The sequence below is a fragment of the Epinephelus lanceolatus genome, chromosome 15 (genome assembly GCF_041903045.1).
Source record: "Epinephelus lanceolatus isolate andai-2023 chromosome 15, ASM4190304v1, whole genome shotgun sequence".
Taxonomy (NCBI): domain Eukaryota; kingdom Metazoa; phylum Chordata; class Actinopteri; order Perciformes; family Serranidae; genus Epinephelus; species Epinephelus lanceolatus.
In genome coordinates, this window is record NC_135748.1 from 1,218,301 (window position 1) to 1,234,367 (window position 16,067).

Here is a 16,067-nt window from a genome sequence, read left to right on the forward strand (position 1 = left end):
TCTGAGCACTGAATTCAGATTATGTTAATTATCTGCTGTTTCTCTACGTACAAAACTGGCACGTGATCATTTAATATGTCTTATCATGACTGGAACAGTTCAGATGCTATTAATAGGATGATGCAAAACAAAACTCGTATGAATCACAAAATACGAAATAGTTTATGAATTAACCTTTTTTTTTTTTGCTCCATAGAGTAGCTGTTTTTTTTTTTTTGTTTGTTTGTTTTTTTTAGCTTTTTAGAAGAATGCCTTCTTCAGGGATTTTTCAAGCATGGGTATTAGATCCTCAGATTCAAATATTCAAATTATCTATGCTTATCCATGTGTCAAATAGTATTTTTTATTTAATTATTTTATTTTATTCATTTCATTTTATTCGAGGGATGGTTCGCCCAGGGCAGAAAACTAGCCAGGACCGCCTCTGGCTACTGCCAACAAAACACAACACTTTCTGTAGATGTTTTATATTAAAGGCCCACCACAAATGAGAGGGATTATACCCTTTGATCTGCTGGAATTTTGCTTCAAATGTTAAACTACTGTGCAATAAATGGGAATGTACATTATGCTTAATATATCAAGGCAACAGATAAACATGGAGGAAGTATCAAGATTGGGCAGATCAGAAAACATATGGCGCAATATGCTTGACTTGTCAAAACACCACCTGGTTATATTTTTGTGTAATTACTTTGTTTTCAATGCTTAGTAGAGAAACATTCATTAAAAAAGATAACTATCCCTGCATGTGGAAAAAAAAAGCAGCGAAAAGCCACAGCTCTAAAAGCATTCAACATTTGCTTAGTGCATGTGGTTGCATTAACACTAATGGAATGCATCATCAGTTGTTAAAAGCAGGACTTTAAAAAGATCCATACATAACAGAGTGGATAGAGAGGAACGAAAAAGAGAGAGAGGACAACAAAGAACAAAGTGAGGAGATGTCAGAAGGGATAACAGAGACAAAGCAAAGCAGATGAGTGGCTGTGGCACAAGACATGCCTCAAAATGCCTTAAATCCAGAGTGCTACACAATCAACAAGTGTGTTCAAGTGGAGGGCACTAGAGGGGAGTCTGCCTAATGGTGTGTGTGTGTGTGTGTGTGTGTGTGTGTGTGTGTGTGTGTGTGTGAGTGCGTGCGTGTGTGCGTGCGTGCGTGTGTGTGTAAGTGGGAGACAAAGGGAGGGAGAACAGTAAGTCTTCCTTCCTCACATGTACACACTGAATGAATTCTTTGGAGAAACACTAGGAATTTTTATTCCTCTGTAGCTACCTTCTAAAAGGCTTGGTATGATAACAATTTATCAATATAGCAAGCAGCAATCCCGGGTCTGAGACCTTTCTCAGCCAACAGGAGGAAGCAGCGCAATTGCCCAAAATTTAACAACAACAACAACAACAACAACAGCAAGCAGGTTTTGAGCTTCAAGAAAGTGTGCAAAGTCACTTTAGTACTTCAGGAATGAGACCAAATTAGGGCTGTGCGTGACTCAGAATTATGCCAGTTGAATCAGATTTGGTCATTTAATACAACTGTTCATTTTTTAATAAAGTTTTAAAGCTTGAACGGGCTCTGCAGGACATTCAGTGTGACAGTAGCAATCACGTAATATAGTCAGCTAGCTAATAGCGAAAACAATGGGTTGCAAATGTGCAACAACATTTTTTGCCAACACTACATATCAAACAAAAGCCAGAGACTGTGTCATATTATCATTATCTGTGAGCTGTAAATTCACCAATTTTAGAGAGAGAATAATGTTATCTCTGAGCCTTACGGTGCAAAGCCTCTCTTCCTCTGTGCAGCTTCCTGCGTGTCTGCAGCTCCTTGTACCGAGGAATAGAGTGAACGCTAAGAACACTCACTTTACAACAAAATCTGGAGACCAAAATGCCCCCAGAAATTCACTGCATAGCACACTGACTAGCAAAAAAACAATAAAACAAAAAAAAACTACTACTCGGGGGCAGCCCTTGACCAATCACAGACTTATTTCATCATTACAATGTTTGCAGCATGTCAATAATTGCACACTCAGAGTTCATCCTCCTGTTCCCCATTGGTCATATGTGAACAAAACGTGGTGGGTATGTTGAGACATAGTGCAAGATGTCTCCAATAAGTTTAATCAGGATTGGTCCAAGACAACTTGAGTTATGGCAAGTCCTGCACTTTGCAAAAACTTTTTGATTCATAGTGGCCATGTTTTTTGACTAATCTTGCCAATTTATAGTAGGATTGTGTATCTAAGTCCCACAAGGTGGTAAACCAAGTTTGGTATTGAAAGAGTAAAGATTTTGAAAAAGTTATTATATAATATTATTATGCAATTTGCAGCAAATCCATCATGGTGGTCTCAATTGTCCAAGAGGCTTTTTTGCACATTCAGTTGTAGAGGGGCGTAGCCTCTTTAAGTGTTCATTTTTCCACCTGGCTTCCATCAGACTGATAACAATCAAATTTGATGTGAAGCATTGAGACAACATTTCAAGTTACGGTGCCAAGTTTCATGTCTGTAGCTCATTCCAGCACACAGTAAATTGAACAAAGGCATAATGAAGTACATATAGCTGAATAGGTCAAGACCATATACACCAGTCATTATAACACTTATAATCTTGGTTAAAACTTGCCCCCATACCAAGTCCACCACATTTGGTGAAAATTCTGTCCACTGCACAGCAAATGCCAAAGTGTTAAAATCACAGAGTTTGATGACCAGAGTAGAATTTTATACACTTTGGAGTTGAATGGGCACAAAGTACACTTCTCAGACTGCACTAAAATCACTCTTCGGTGTTGCTCCTTGATACAGTACTGGTGCAGAGTTGTTGTAGTGTTTATTTTGAGATGATAAACTCCCTGAGAGTCCATCTGTTAATTGAGTCTTCCCCGTCCGCATCCGAGCTTAGGTTTTGATTTTGTCATCAGGCAAGCCAAGCCTTCTCATTGGTTGAACGCAGCCGCGTGACCGCGTCATGAGCCACCACCGTCTTTTGAATATTCACTCGACTCAAGCGAGCGGACATCAGACGGACGGTTACAGCTTGATACAAGACGATGAAATTTCAGGAGCTATTTCTACTAACTGCAGGTAAGAAACCACTGAATATTCGAGTGTGTCTTTTTGTTTTAATTCTCATAACTAAAAACGCTAACGTTAGCCAGTAAATTAGAAGAGATATGAGGTCGGGCTTCAACAACTTATCGTTAGCCAGCTAGCAGACTAGCTGCTAGCTCCCGGGAGCGGCAGCTAACTAACGAATGAAGGCTGTAACATTCATTGTCGAATAAACTGCTAGTTGTATGTTTAATCTGCTAAAACGGTTATTGTGGTGGTAACGTTAGCTGTAGCCAATCAGTATATTGGACAATGGAAATTACAGCCTTCGTTTGTTTGTTAGCTGCTGCTCCCGGGACTTAGGCTAGTCTGCAGGCAACGTTAGCTGCAGGCGCTACCGCCATTTTAAGATTTCAAAGCTTCTGACTCCCGCTTGAAATTGCGGTGTTAGCGGTTGACTCTGACTTTGCACTGCATTTGGGGCTTTGCGAGTGGAATAAACCTTTGCATTTTTGTGTTGTAGTACCGTTTGAGGAGGACTAAGTTAACGTTACAGCAATGCTGTTTAAAGTGCAGTACCAAGAAAAGAAGAAGTACATCAAACTAAATGGAGCCTCATATCCAGCATTTCTCAAGGAGGGTGAGTTGGTGTTTCTGCTTCATGTATATGCATCACAAGTCCATTCTCACTGAGGGCGAATATCCACATGGATTATTCTCGCGGAAAAATATAAAAGTTGATTTCATGGGTTCTTATGGAAGTTTGCACACCGGGGTGGAACTTTCGTGCGGTGAAAAAAGTTTCTGCCCAGACTTTGACCCCCCGCGGAATTCGCCGGCGGAACTACACAGCTGGGCCAATGAAACTATTTGTTTATAGTCGCGCAGACCCGGGAGAGTCTGAAATCCAGTCAGGCAGGACAGTATGGGAGAAAGGTTGATAATCCTCGTTTCACAGCACCTCGTCCTTTTTGATAAAAGACGGGATGATTTTATGAACAATGAATTAAAGGACAACGTCTGGCAGTCCATTATCCAGCTTGGTGGCTGCGGTGAGAGTGGTAAGTGCTAAAGAAAGTTGATGTTGACGTTTGTTAAACGTTAGCTTGCTAGCTCGCTGCCGCTGCTGCTGCTGCTGCTGCTGCTGCTACACTCATCCATGTTCATCCGCACCCGTTCACGCAACGCGGACATGGAAGACAACGCGAAATTCCGCACCGCGTCCGTACAGTGCCTGTGTGTATGGTTTGAGCGCGGAAAAGTGCTGCGCGAATATTCCGCAAGTCCGTCCCGTATTTCCGTATCGCGGCAACCAAGTTTCCAGTGGTCAGATTCTAGATTGGAGCGCTCACCCACTCAAACTGGGCAAGATGTCGGCGTCTGCAAAGCAAGACCCACTATTATATGAATAAAAGGCTTATTCTAAGTATTTAAAAGCAAAACTATTTTAATAGTTAAATGATTATATTCTTTAAACACATTTATGAATATTATGTTTCATTTTTCTCTAGGTTTGATCTGTTAAGTGCTACGAAATACATTGATTATTACACACTGGACCTTTAAATATGTATTTAAAACTAATATTTTGTATGTAATGTTACAGTAGTCTGTTTAGTCTGTTTAACTGTTTAGCTTAGTTTGCCACATCTCAAAATGTGGTAAACTCTTGGAAATTTAGCTGCTGGCAGCTCACTCAGTATTTTGATGTCAGGAATATTATTTATGTTATTGACATTTTAGACTTGTGTACAGTGAGACATTGAGTTTATATTAGGGTTGGGTCGGTATGAGAAAAAAAACGGTCTGGTTTTTGTGAAAAACCGCATCAAGTCGGTAATACTGGATTTTAGTCATTTGGGGGCGCAGCTGACTCATTTAAAATAAAAAACGACCATAGGACAACAGAGTGACAGTAACACATTGTTTCTTTTATTCCTTACAAATAAATTTTGCAGCTTACTCAATCAGTGCAAACAAGGGTTGCCTCCTTCGTCTGGCTCAAAGCCAAAGTGTTGCCATAGTGGCGCATTCTTTGATTTCTTTTAGGCTAAATTGTCCACCATTAGCGACTCCCCAGGCTACAGTAGAGGCCTCTGGGCATGCACACTCGCACCCCCTAGCTCAGTCCCCACCCCACCCCTCTCTTTCTCCTGCTCACTGTGCGCTTGGCGAAGAGGCAGACACAGGTGCTCACAGACTCGGGCGTACTATAAGTGAAGTGGACTCCGCGAGGAATGTCCGCAGTCATTCGGGCTTCCATAGTTGAGCGCACTTTCGTGTTGTTGTTTCCTGTAAAAATGTCCATGAAAAATCCCCGTGATGTGAAAAATACATGCCGAGCACTCTTTAGTGTGACACTGGTGCGTGGAGCGGAGTCCGCACAGTCGTGCTTTGCGTGCACAGGGCTTGCGGACGTCCGCTTTTACCGGGCAGACCTCCGGAGTCCGCTCTGTGTACGTTCCACCTGAGTATGCGGTCCGGTCGGTCTTAAAAAAAACCAGGTCCAAGAAGGAGTACTGAACCGAATTGGTATTACCGAGAACCGACCCAACCCTAGTTTATATAGTGATTTTGCTGTTGTAAACATTACAGTTGCTGCTCTAGAAACATAGTTATATTCAAAATGTTAATTTCTAATTCCATTCTGAATCTATTCTTTTTTAGATAATATATATTTTCAAAGCAGTTGTTGTAATGAAAAAGTTAATGAAAAAGAACCAATAAGAGTATTGATAAATAACCAATAAAGGTTATCTTTAAGAGTAGTAGTATCAATAAAATTCCAACGATATCCATCCCTACTCAAGAAGCTGCATTGTGGGCAGCCTCAGGTGCAGACTCCCCCCTCTGCAGTCAGGCCACCATCAGCATCCCTCTTGGTTGCATACGGCTGTCCCTTTTGCAGTTTGGAGTAGATTGTCGTCTTGGCACCAATGCACCATTCAAGTCTACAGTACATTTTCCAATTAAGACAGAAATGGTGCTAAAAGCTTATTGTTTTCCCACTTTGTTGCATTTTTAATCAAAACAGCCTCTGTATCTGTGGCAGTGACATCAATAATATAGCATATTCCTGGCTTCATTCATTTTTTTTTTTCTGTATTCAAAGCTAAAGAGAAGTTCAGCATATCCACTGACACAAATGTATATGTGCTAGATGACACTGGAACAGAGGTCGACGAAGAGGTCTTCAGCGACATAATGGAGGCAAAACCAGAAATCCTGTGGACCATTGCTGATGTTCTTTCAGTGACTGGTAAACGGTTGTACGATTAATGTATACAGTGCAGTGTTACAGTACCAACGTGTGACATGTGAAAATGTTTTTGAAAATGATGTTGTTCCCCCTTTTCAGACTCCCCTGTCCAGTCTGCGTGCATGGACACCTTGTCCCTATCCTCACGCTCATCAGAGAGTGATGCTTCTCTGATGTCCCCAAAAAGACAGCGCACTGATGACACCTTTCTGATGTCCCCAAAAACGACAGCGCACTGATGACACCTTTCTGATGTCCCCAAAAAGTCGGCAAACTAATGACAGTGCACAGGCCAAAGAGGTGAAGTTTTTTATAGAACATTTCTCCTTATATTGTAAATATTGTATATTGTTGCCAGATTTTATCTTTTTTTGTTTGGTGGTCTTACTTTCACCCCCACCACCCCCCACCCACCCTCTCCCGTCATCAAGCTTGTCAAAACAGTTCTGGAACAAAAGCCTGGAGGGGAGAAGATACTTAAAGAATACGACATGACAGGACAGATAAAGGACCGAACATGCCGTGATCTTGTCAACATTGTTGTTGCTGATATGGTGGAAAAGTATGGGTGAGTAAAATGCTTTATGATGCATGATTTAGTGAAGAGTATATTCATAGTATTTGATCATGTCCCACCCATCTGACGAGAGGGGCCACCCACTGATCATCACCCATCCATAAGAGTCTCAGCTTTAAATCTGACATCTTTGTAGACGGGAGACTGTTGTGGTTCTTATGAGCTCAATTCCATTCAAATTGTTTGAGATGACAGGTCAAGGGACCCCACTGTAGATGGCCATGTAGATTTTTCCGTCAATACAGTGTCCTTTACCCCTGCAGGTGTGCTCCACCTAAGGACAAAAGAACACAGTGTGCATTGGGGATAGTAACACTGTTCCCCTCTCTGAGAGATCCCTACTCCAAAAAACGGCTATGTGAGTATTATATAGTTGAAATGTTTCTGAATACTTACAGTTATAGCAACCAATGCTTTTGTTTCTTAGGAGTAATATATATAGGTTTTTTGTTGTTGTTGCAATAACAGTGTTGATAGTAACAGCTTATGTAGGATTGCAATCAGTGTGAGCAATATTTTACTTGTAAATTTCCTTTACAAATGAATAATGTTTTGTTGCTTTTTGGGAGTCAAACACTTCTTGATTCATGCTGAAATTATTCCTGGTACATTTCTTTAGGAACACTTTTATGATGCAGACAGCAATGAGGGCTACATTGCCTGGAAGCTTAAAAACACACAGCGAGAACTCAGCAGTGGCGGTAGCAGCGGGGGTAGGAAAAGGAGCTCTCACACCTCAGACAGCAGCGGACCAGAGTTGGAGAGAGAAGTGACTAAAGTGCAGCAGTTGGAGGCAGACCAGTGTCGCGAGGCCATATCTCTACTGAAACACAGCACAGACAAAGAACAGATCTTCATTAAAATGATGGCAACATTCCAGCACAGACAAAAATTGATCCATGATCCTGAGCAATGCAGCACAGTGCTACAAGTGTTCCCGAGATTCCTTGACACAAAAGGCCTGGTAAGTTCACATTAATTGTGTTTACAATGTATTTTCCATCATGAACAGCTGTGCAAAATTGAAAGTGGTCACCTCCACCCACTATTACCTCTACTTCCTCTCCTTTAGGTGTTGCAAAACTTTGAGCTGCTGTTTGGAGCCGAGACTTCATCTAAACTCCTTGAGAAATGGGGAACACTCCTGAAAGCCAAAGTGATAGAGCAAGCCAAAAACCTCAGCAAGACACCCCTGCTTGACTACCTCATCCAGTCTGCGGAGGAGAACCCTGAAGAGGATGATGAGGTCCCAGGTAAATGATTGACATTAACCTGGTGTATATTTGGTCATCTTTTCAAATATTGATTTATATTTTTATTGGTGAGGGCTTTTTGAATTTGAATATTGATGTATCAAGGTCTTTCATGAGGTGTATTTCATGCTAAAAGCAGGTGCTCTCCTCCCTTCTTAGGTTGGGATAGTGACATGGCCTCATTGCTACTGCTGGTCTACCTCCTGCCACCACCACCAAGTGGAAAGAAAGGAGAGGTGAAGATCAGTATCCGGGAAGCTGTGGAGCATGTAGTCAAGTTTCATAAGGTCAGTGTGTCCTGATTTCCATTTGTATCCATCCAGTAGGCAATGGTGTAACTCACACTCCAAAAACAAACAAACATTTTGGCCAACTATCATGCCTTCCACTCCAAACAAAGGAGATATACAGGTGGATTGTCTTACATATAGTCACATGATGGGGTCATATGACAGTTTCTTTTCAATGTCACCTCCATGTCCAGGCCTTGTGATTTTTTGGGATACCACATAATTTCAAGTGAGAGACTTTTGGTTGGCGTCCTTAAAGTGCCAATCCACTAGAGAGTGGGTTTCACCTCTTCTGACTGCAGTCTTGTGTTTGTTTCTTATTTTTAGTTGTCCATTTGTATTGCCAATGTATTGGAGTGTACAGGCACATGTGATAAGGTAGACAACATTGATGACCCCTCTGATGTTTTATTATTTGTGACCACGCTACAAAAACATTGATTGCTTTATCGCACGCTGAACAGATCCTGCATGGAAAAAAACCCAACTGACATCCAAAGGTTTCTGTCAGTCTAATTTATCGCATCAAAATGCAATGCACAGTGTAGTTATATTTTTGTTTGTTATCTTGCAGTCATGTCACAGCCTTCACGAGCACTCTGGTCCAGACCAGCGGAAGCAGCCATAAATCCTGGCAGTTGGGACGACAAGAAACAGCATCCATGAGTACTACATCGCGTTGGATGGTGAGCTTCTTCCCTGCAAGGCCAAGTCTTCCCTGTCAGCCTGTCAAAGCACATTATGTGTTTGGCATCTCCTATGACAAGGCCTTAAACAGCATGTACACATTTGTGCAGATCACCATCTACAATATTGATGTAGGTCTTTCTCATCAAACTCCCAGAGTCAAGGATCTTAGGGCTAAGCTCCTTAACTGAAGAGTTTGATGTTTAGATGCTTCATTTGCAAGTCCACTTTTGTCACTGTTCAACAGTTGGCCCGTCATCTCAAGCTTTCACATGCCTTTTATCCTGGTAAGAAGTTTCAATTAATGTGTGACCAGAATGGATGCCGCCAGAGATTTTGCACTTTTTCGGGCTTCAGGAAACATCTCCATAGTAAACATAGCGCTGAAAGTCTAGATCAAATCGATAACGAACCAGTCACTCCTTCAGTTGATGTATCTGATCAGCAAACTGTGTCAAGTTTAATTCCAGAGCAACCAGAGAATTGTCAAAGCTGCAATGAGAACAAGCAACATACCCAAGAAATGTGTGCATCCCTTATTGCAAAACTCCAAGGCTGTGGTGTGGCTACTAATATCATAAAGACTGTTGTTGAAAATATGGAGGAGCTTGTAGAGGAATTACATTCAAATGTCAAAGAAGATGTTGTAAAACTACTTCCTAATGATGAGGACTTGAGAACAAAATTTGACAATTATTTTGACAGCCTTGAAAATCCATTTAGCAAACTGAACACAGAGACAAAATGGAAAAAACATTTCAGTGAGAAATGGGGTATTGTAGAACCTGTTGAGGTTGCCTTAGGAGTTAGATATGACACCAGAAGGAATCGAACCACTGGCACATATGATCAAGTTCCCATAACAGACAAATTTGTGTACATTCCTCTGTTGGAAACTTTAAAGTTCATATTCACCAACCAAGAGATCTGTGACCATATTGTGCAACCTTGTGAGGAAACTGGAGTTTTCAAAGATTTCTGTGATGGGAACTATTTTAGAGATCACCCCCTCTTCTCTGAAAAACCAAATGCTCTTCAAATACAGATCTTCTATGATGATTTTGAAGTGGCAAATCCACTAGGATCCAAGCATGGTGTTCACAAGGTTGGAAGTATATACTTCATTTTACGAAACCTATCTCCAAAGATAAACTCAGCTCTTATGAATATTCATCTTTTGGCACTTTTTCATACTGAGGATGTGAAAAAGTATGGATTTAATCCCATTTTAGAGCCTATTGTACATGATCTGAAAGTCCTTGAGTTTACAGGAATTGAAGTTCCTTTCTCTGATGAACCAGTTTATGGAACAATTTCGCAAGTAACTGGGGATAATTTGGGATTGCACACACTACTTGGGTATGTTGAATCGTTCAGCGCAAACCATTTTTGTCGCTTTTGTCTAGTAGTGAAACAGACCTCACAGACGGTTTTCAGTGATGACGACCCAAGAATAACGTTGCGCACTAAAGCACTTCACACTCAGCATTGCAATGACCTCGCAGTAGATCCTACATTGTTGTCAACATTTGGAGTTAAGCGAACATGTTTACTCAATGACCTGCAGTACTTTCATGTTTCTGACAATCATGCTGTAGACATTATGCACGACATATTGGAAGGAGTGGGACAATTTGAGCTGAAGTTACTTTTTGGTTACCTCTCAGACAACAACATCATATCCAAGATAGATGTTTGTAACCGAATATACTCGTACAATTATGGCTTTGTTGAGCGAAAAAATCGACCAACCAGAATCAACTTGGAGCAGACTGGAAACGGAATTGGTCTCAATGCCATTCAGACATTTTGCTTAATCCGGAATATGCTCTTGATATTTGGAGATGTTGTACAAGAAGAAAATGCACATTGGAGACTCTTGCTGCTTCTGTTGCAAATTATGAACATCATATTTTCTCCAATCATTACTGATGGCATGACAGTGTGTCTGAAGCATCTCATTGTTGAACATCATAAACTTTTCAAAGAGCTTTACCCACATCACAAAATGATTCCTAAACATCATTTCATGACTCATTATCCCAGATCCATTCGAAAAATAGGCCCAATATTACATGTTTGGGCAATGAGATTTGAAGCCAAGCATAGGTTTTTTGAGAACACTATCAAAAATTTCAAAAATATAACAAAGTCGTTAGCCCAAAAACATCAGATGGCTGTAGCATACCACTGGGAATCAATGCCATTTAAAAGTATTGACTGTGGTTCAGTAAAAACTGTTAAGCTTGATGACTTGCCAAATGGGGAGATGATTGCAGAAGAACTGCAGGTTGACTTGGACTGTGAAGTTGATGTGCTTTCTTGGATCACTTGTTTTGGGACAGAGTATCGCCCAGGTCTTCTGGTTTGCTCAAACATAGAAGAGGATTTGCCAGTATTTAGTCAGATAAGAGACATTGTTGCATTTAATGGAGTGTATTTTCTTCTAACCCAGGACTTTGAGACACTTAGTTTTGCAGAGCATTTTCATTCCTTTCATGTGATAAAGGGAAATGATGAAAATGTTTCCATGCTGAAAGTTGATGAGTTGCAGTTCTTTAAGCCATTTGATCTGCAGACAACTTATGGTTTTGACAGAGATGACCAGTATGCTGTTCCTGTGCATGTGTTTGTATGAGAAACCTGTTACTTAAAGGAATAGTTGCTTTCATATAAAGGATAAGGCTTCGTTAGCCTACTGAAAAGCAGCGAGCAGGGATTCTGGCCACAGACCTGTTATGTATGCTTCTCACAAATATATTTTGTGGTTTGTTGAAAAAAATGTATTTTTGTCACAAATATATATTTTGTGTTTTTGTGAAAATAAAAGGTACCTTTTCAAGAATGTAATGTTTAGACTGTTCATTTCTGAAGTGTTAATGATTCACCCAGAAGCTGTTTGGAGTACACCGGAGTATGTGATTGTTGTGTTACGTGGCAGGTGTTTGAAAGCACTGAAACAGTATTAAAAACGACCAGTTATAGAGTACATTTTCACTCTCCAAAACACTGACTTGAAGTACATTTTGTACTCGCTGAGGGTTCTAGGTTTACACTGCAGGTGTTGGGGAAAATCTGAAATGGTGTTAAAAAGTACCAGTCAGAGAGTACATTTGTACTCTCCAAGTGTTAAATAATCAGCTCTGCAAAGTGCTACAAAAACACTGACTTGGAGTACATTTTGTACTCACTGAGAGTTCTAGGTTTACACTGTGAGTGTTGGAAAGCACTGAAACAGTGTCAAAAAGTACCAGTTACAGAGTACATTTGCACTCTCAAAGTGTTTGAATTTAACTCTATATTTGGAGTACATATTTTACTCTTTTGACAGTGTTCAGTGAACACCGAACTCTTGGACCTATATATACACCGAAATCGGTGTTAAATGTACACTTATAGAGTACAATATACACTGTGATTTTTGCTGTGTGGGTTTTGAGGAACATTTGTGGCACCCCCTATGGGTTGAGCTCAAAATGCTTTGGTAGGTCTATTCCCCAGGTAACTAAACAATTCTACCAAGATATTGATGAGTGAACCAATGGTTTCTACCGTTTTTTTTTTCCCTGTTAAAGGTTTTTTTGGGGGGGAGTTTTTCCTTATCCGCTGTGAGGGTCCTAAGGACAGAGGGATGTCGTATGCTGTAAAGCCCTGTGAGGCAAATTGTGATTTGTGATATTGGGCTTTATAAATAAAATTGATTGATTGATTGATTGATTGATTGAGTTTTGGACAATTTTGTGTAAGCCACACTCTTTGCAAAGACATTTTGATTGATGGCAGCCTTGTTTTTCAGGCATCCTTCATATACATATACTTACATATACTACTAATGGACTTTGTGGTCCCTAGTATAGTGGTCAGAGCACTCAGCTGTTCTTTTCTCTTGTGTACATTCATCCAAGAGCTGACGTCACGGCAGCCTGTCAGCTGATTGAAGATGTGAGCAACAAGCTGAACGCGCTCTCTCCTGATGCTCCTAAATTTATTTTATGGGATTTTAATCATTGTCGAATTGACAAAACACTGAGAACATATGAACAGTATGTCACCTGTGTAACAACTATGAGGAACTCCACTATTAACCTGTACTATGGTTCAGTAGCCAATGCCTACAGGTCCATCCGCATGCCATCCTTGGGAGCTTCCTATCATAGTAGTGTCCTACTTCTACCGACCTACAGGCCAGTCTGTAAACGACGAGAGCGGACTATAAAGACAGTGAAATGCTGGTCAGAGGATTTGAAAGCCTGTTTTGAATGTACAGCTTGGGATGTTTTTTATGATTTGTGTTCTGACCTGAATGAACTGACACAGACTGTCTCCTCCTACATATCCTTCTGTGCTGACATTAATATCCCCCAGAAGAACATCACTGTCTATCCCAACAACAAACCGTGGGTCACTAAAGACTTGAAAAATGTCATAAATAAGAAGAAAAAAATCTTTCATACAGGGAGCAACCAGGAAAGGAAAGACATCAACAAAGAGGTTAAGAATGAAATTCGGAAAGCCAAAAGAGCTTTTAAGGACAAGGTAGAACACAAGTATAGCAGTGGTGATCTGCGGGCGGCCTGGAGAGGCATTAAATCCATGTCCTCAGCCACTAACATCCAAGATGAAAACAACAGAACACAAATTAGAATAGAGGGAAGCAATGAAGATCTGCCAAACGCTTTTAACCTCTTTTACTCACGGTTTGAAAACCATCACCTCTCAGACAATCTTTCCCTTCTTAAACAGAGTATCTCCTCTGACACTGACTGCAATATGGTCATTAGTCAGGAGTGTGTAAATAACCTTCTGAAGAAGGTGAATGTAAGAAAGGCCTCTGGCCCAGATGGAATTTGTGGACGCACATTAAAGTATTGTGCTGACCAACTTAGCAGTGTCCTCCACCACATCTTTCAGATGTCACTCAACTGCAGTCAAGTCCCTGACTTATGGAAATCCTCCATCATAATCCCTGTTCCAAAAAACTCATTCCCCAAACAACTCAGTGATTTTAGACCAGTAGCACTCACATCACTGTGTATGAAGGTCTTTGAGAAAATTATGAAGAGCATAATTCTTTCACATATAGAGGGGAGAATCGACCCACTTCAGTTTGCCTACCAGGCAGGGAAAAGCGTGGAGGACGCCAAGCTTTTTATTCTTAACTGCCTCTATAGACACTTGGAAAAACCTCAAGCCCACGCCCGGCTCTTATTCGCTGACTTTTCCTCGGCTTTTAACTTGATGCAGCCGCATCTTTTACTTAGGAGGCTGATGAATGATTTTAATCTGCCCCATCAGGCTGTCTTATGGTTGTCAGACTTTTTAACTAACAGAAAGCAGAGGGTCTCTGTAAATGGTTGTGTCTCAGACTCCTTAGCTCTGTCCACCGGTTCACCACAAGGGTGCGTCCTCTCCTCTTTACTCTTTATTTTATATACAGATGAATGCAGGAGTGCCAAGGAAGGCAGCTATCTAGTCAAATTCTCTGATGACACTGCGCTTCTGTCTCTTCTTCAAGGATCTGAACCAGGACATGGGGAGGCTCTTGTTGATTTTGTTTCATGGTGTGACAAAAACTACTTAGACTTGAATGTGTCCAAAACTAAGGAGCTTATAATTGATTTTAGACGCAAAAAAAACCCCAGCTGCAGATAGCACCATCCATGGTAAAATTGTGGAAAGGGTACCTTCATATAAATATTTAGGCACCTTTTTTGATGAGAAGCTGCAATTTGATATGAACACTGCAGACATTGTGAAGCGAGGGCAACAGAGAATTCACCTTCTCCGCAAACTGAACTCTTTTCTGTCAGTCCTGCTATTCTTTGTCATTTTTATCAGTCTTTTTATCGAGTCTCCTTTATCCGCTGGTTCCCTAGCCTTACGCTGAGAGAAAAAAAAAAACAGCTTGTACAGCATTATCAAAACATGTTCCAAGATCACAGGAGTGAAACTTAGGGACTTGTCCAGCTTCTGTGACCAACAAACTCTGAGGAAGGCAAACAGCATTTTGTCTTCTCCTGGTCATGTGCTTGCAGGTGAATTTTCTAAGTTGCCCTCAGGTCGCCGCTATGTCTCACCTGTCTGTAAGACTAACCGTTTTTTGAAATCTTTTATTCCCTCTGCTATTCGTCTCTTAAATTCTTTATAATGATCTTATTCCTTTTACGACATGTATTCCTCGGCATTCTATTTATTCATGTATCTTATCTACTGTATCCTATTGTGTGTACTGTGTCTGTATAATGTATGCAAGCTGTTCAAACCAATTGCCCCTGGTGGGATTAATAAAGTTGTCTGTATCTGTATCTGTATCATCTTCCATGCGCAAAGTCCTGGGTTCGAATCCTGCTGAGGTGGACGTCAGCAAAGGCATGCGGTCGCAAGTGGTTCCCACCACCGATTCACACGGGATCAGCTTAATCTGAGCCAAGTAGTCAACCCAGGCGCGTCTTGAGAGACTCTCGCGTCTCCAGATGTAAAAAGTAGATTCAGTCCTAAAAGGCCTTGTAGCAACTATTGGTATTGTTAAAATCAAAATCCAAAAAAGCAATTTTACTTTTAACGCTATATGTAAATTAGCAAACAAAGTCCATCATGGCTATGGTCTAGTAGGATTTGTTTGTAGATCACACTGAGCTGGATATTTGTGTCAAATTGTGAGTCAACCGGACTTTTGTGAGGGGTGTGGTCTTTCCCTTTTTTGGGTGTTAATAACAGCACCACCATGTGGCCGATGGGGTCATATTTCTTGGCAAGCATTTGCATATTATTTCCAGTTAATGAACAAAGTTTCATGTCTGTAGCTCAATCCACCTCACAGGAAATGCACACAAGAGTAGATTACTGACAAACAACCCAAATATAGCTGCAAGGAAGTAGCTCAGTTGCTTTAAGTCAGTGGTTCCCAGTGTTTTTCCTGAAGACATCCCTTTTCTA

General features: G+C 40.8%; 1 protein-coding gene across 11 annotated transcripts in view; it reads right to left on the minus strand.

Moving 5' to 3' along the window:
* Positions 1 to 16,067, minus strand: part of adck1 (aarF domain containing kinase 1) — a 443,325-nt gene that overhangs the window by 125,897 nt on the left and 301,361 nt on the right. The window contains exon 11 of one of the 11 annotated variants that reach the window (XR_013493314.1): positions 6,961 to 7,175. The exons of 9 other annotated variants lie outside the window; for them this stretch is intronic. Coding sequence is in view for 1 of the 2 variants with exons in the window: in XM_033643011.2 (XP_033498902.1) it covers positions 7,098 to 7,175 (78 nt within the window). In the remaining variant the exon portion in view is untranslated. Of the gene's footprint in view, positions 1 to 6,760; positions 7,176 to 16,067 lie in introns of those variants that run through there. One more of the 11 variants, XM_033643011.2, reaches the window with a different exon arrangement.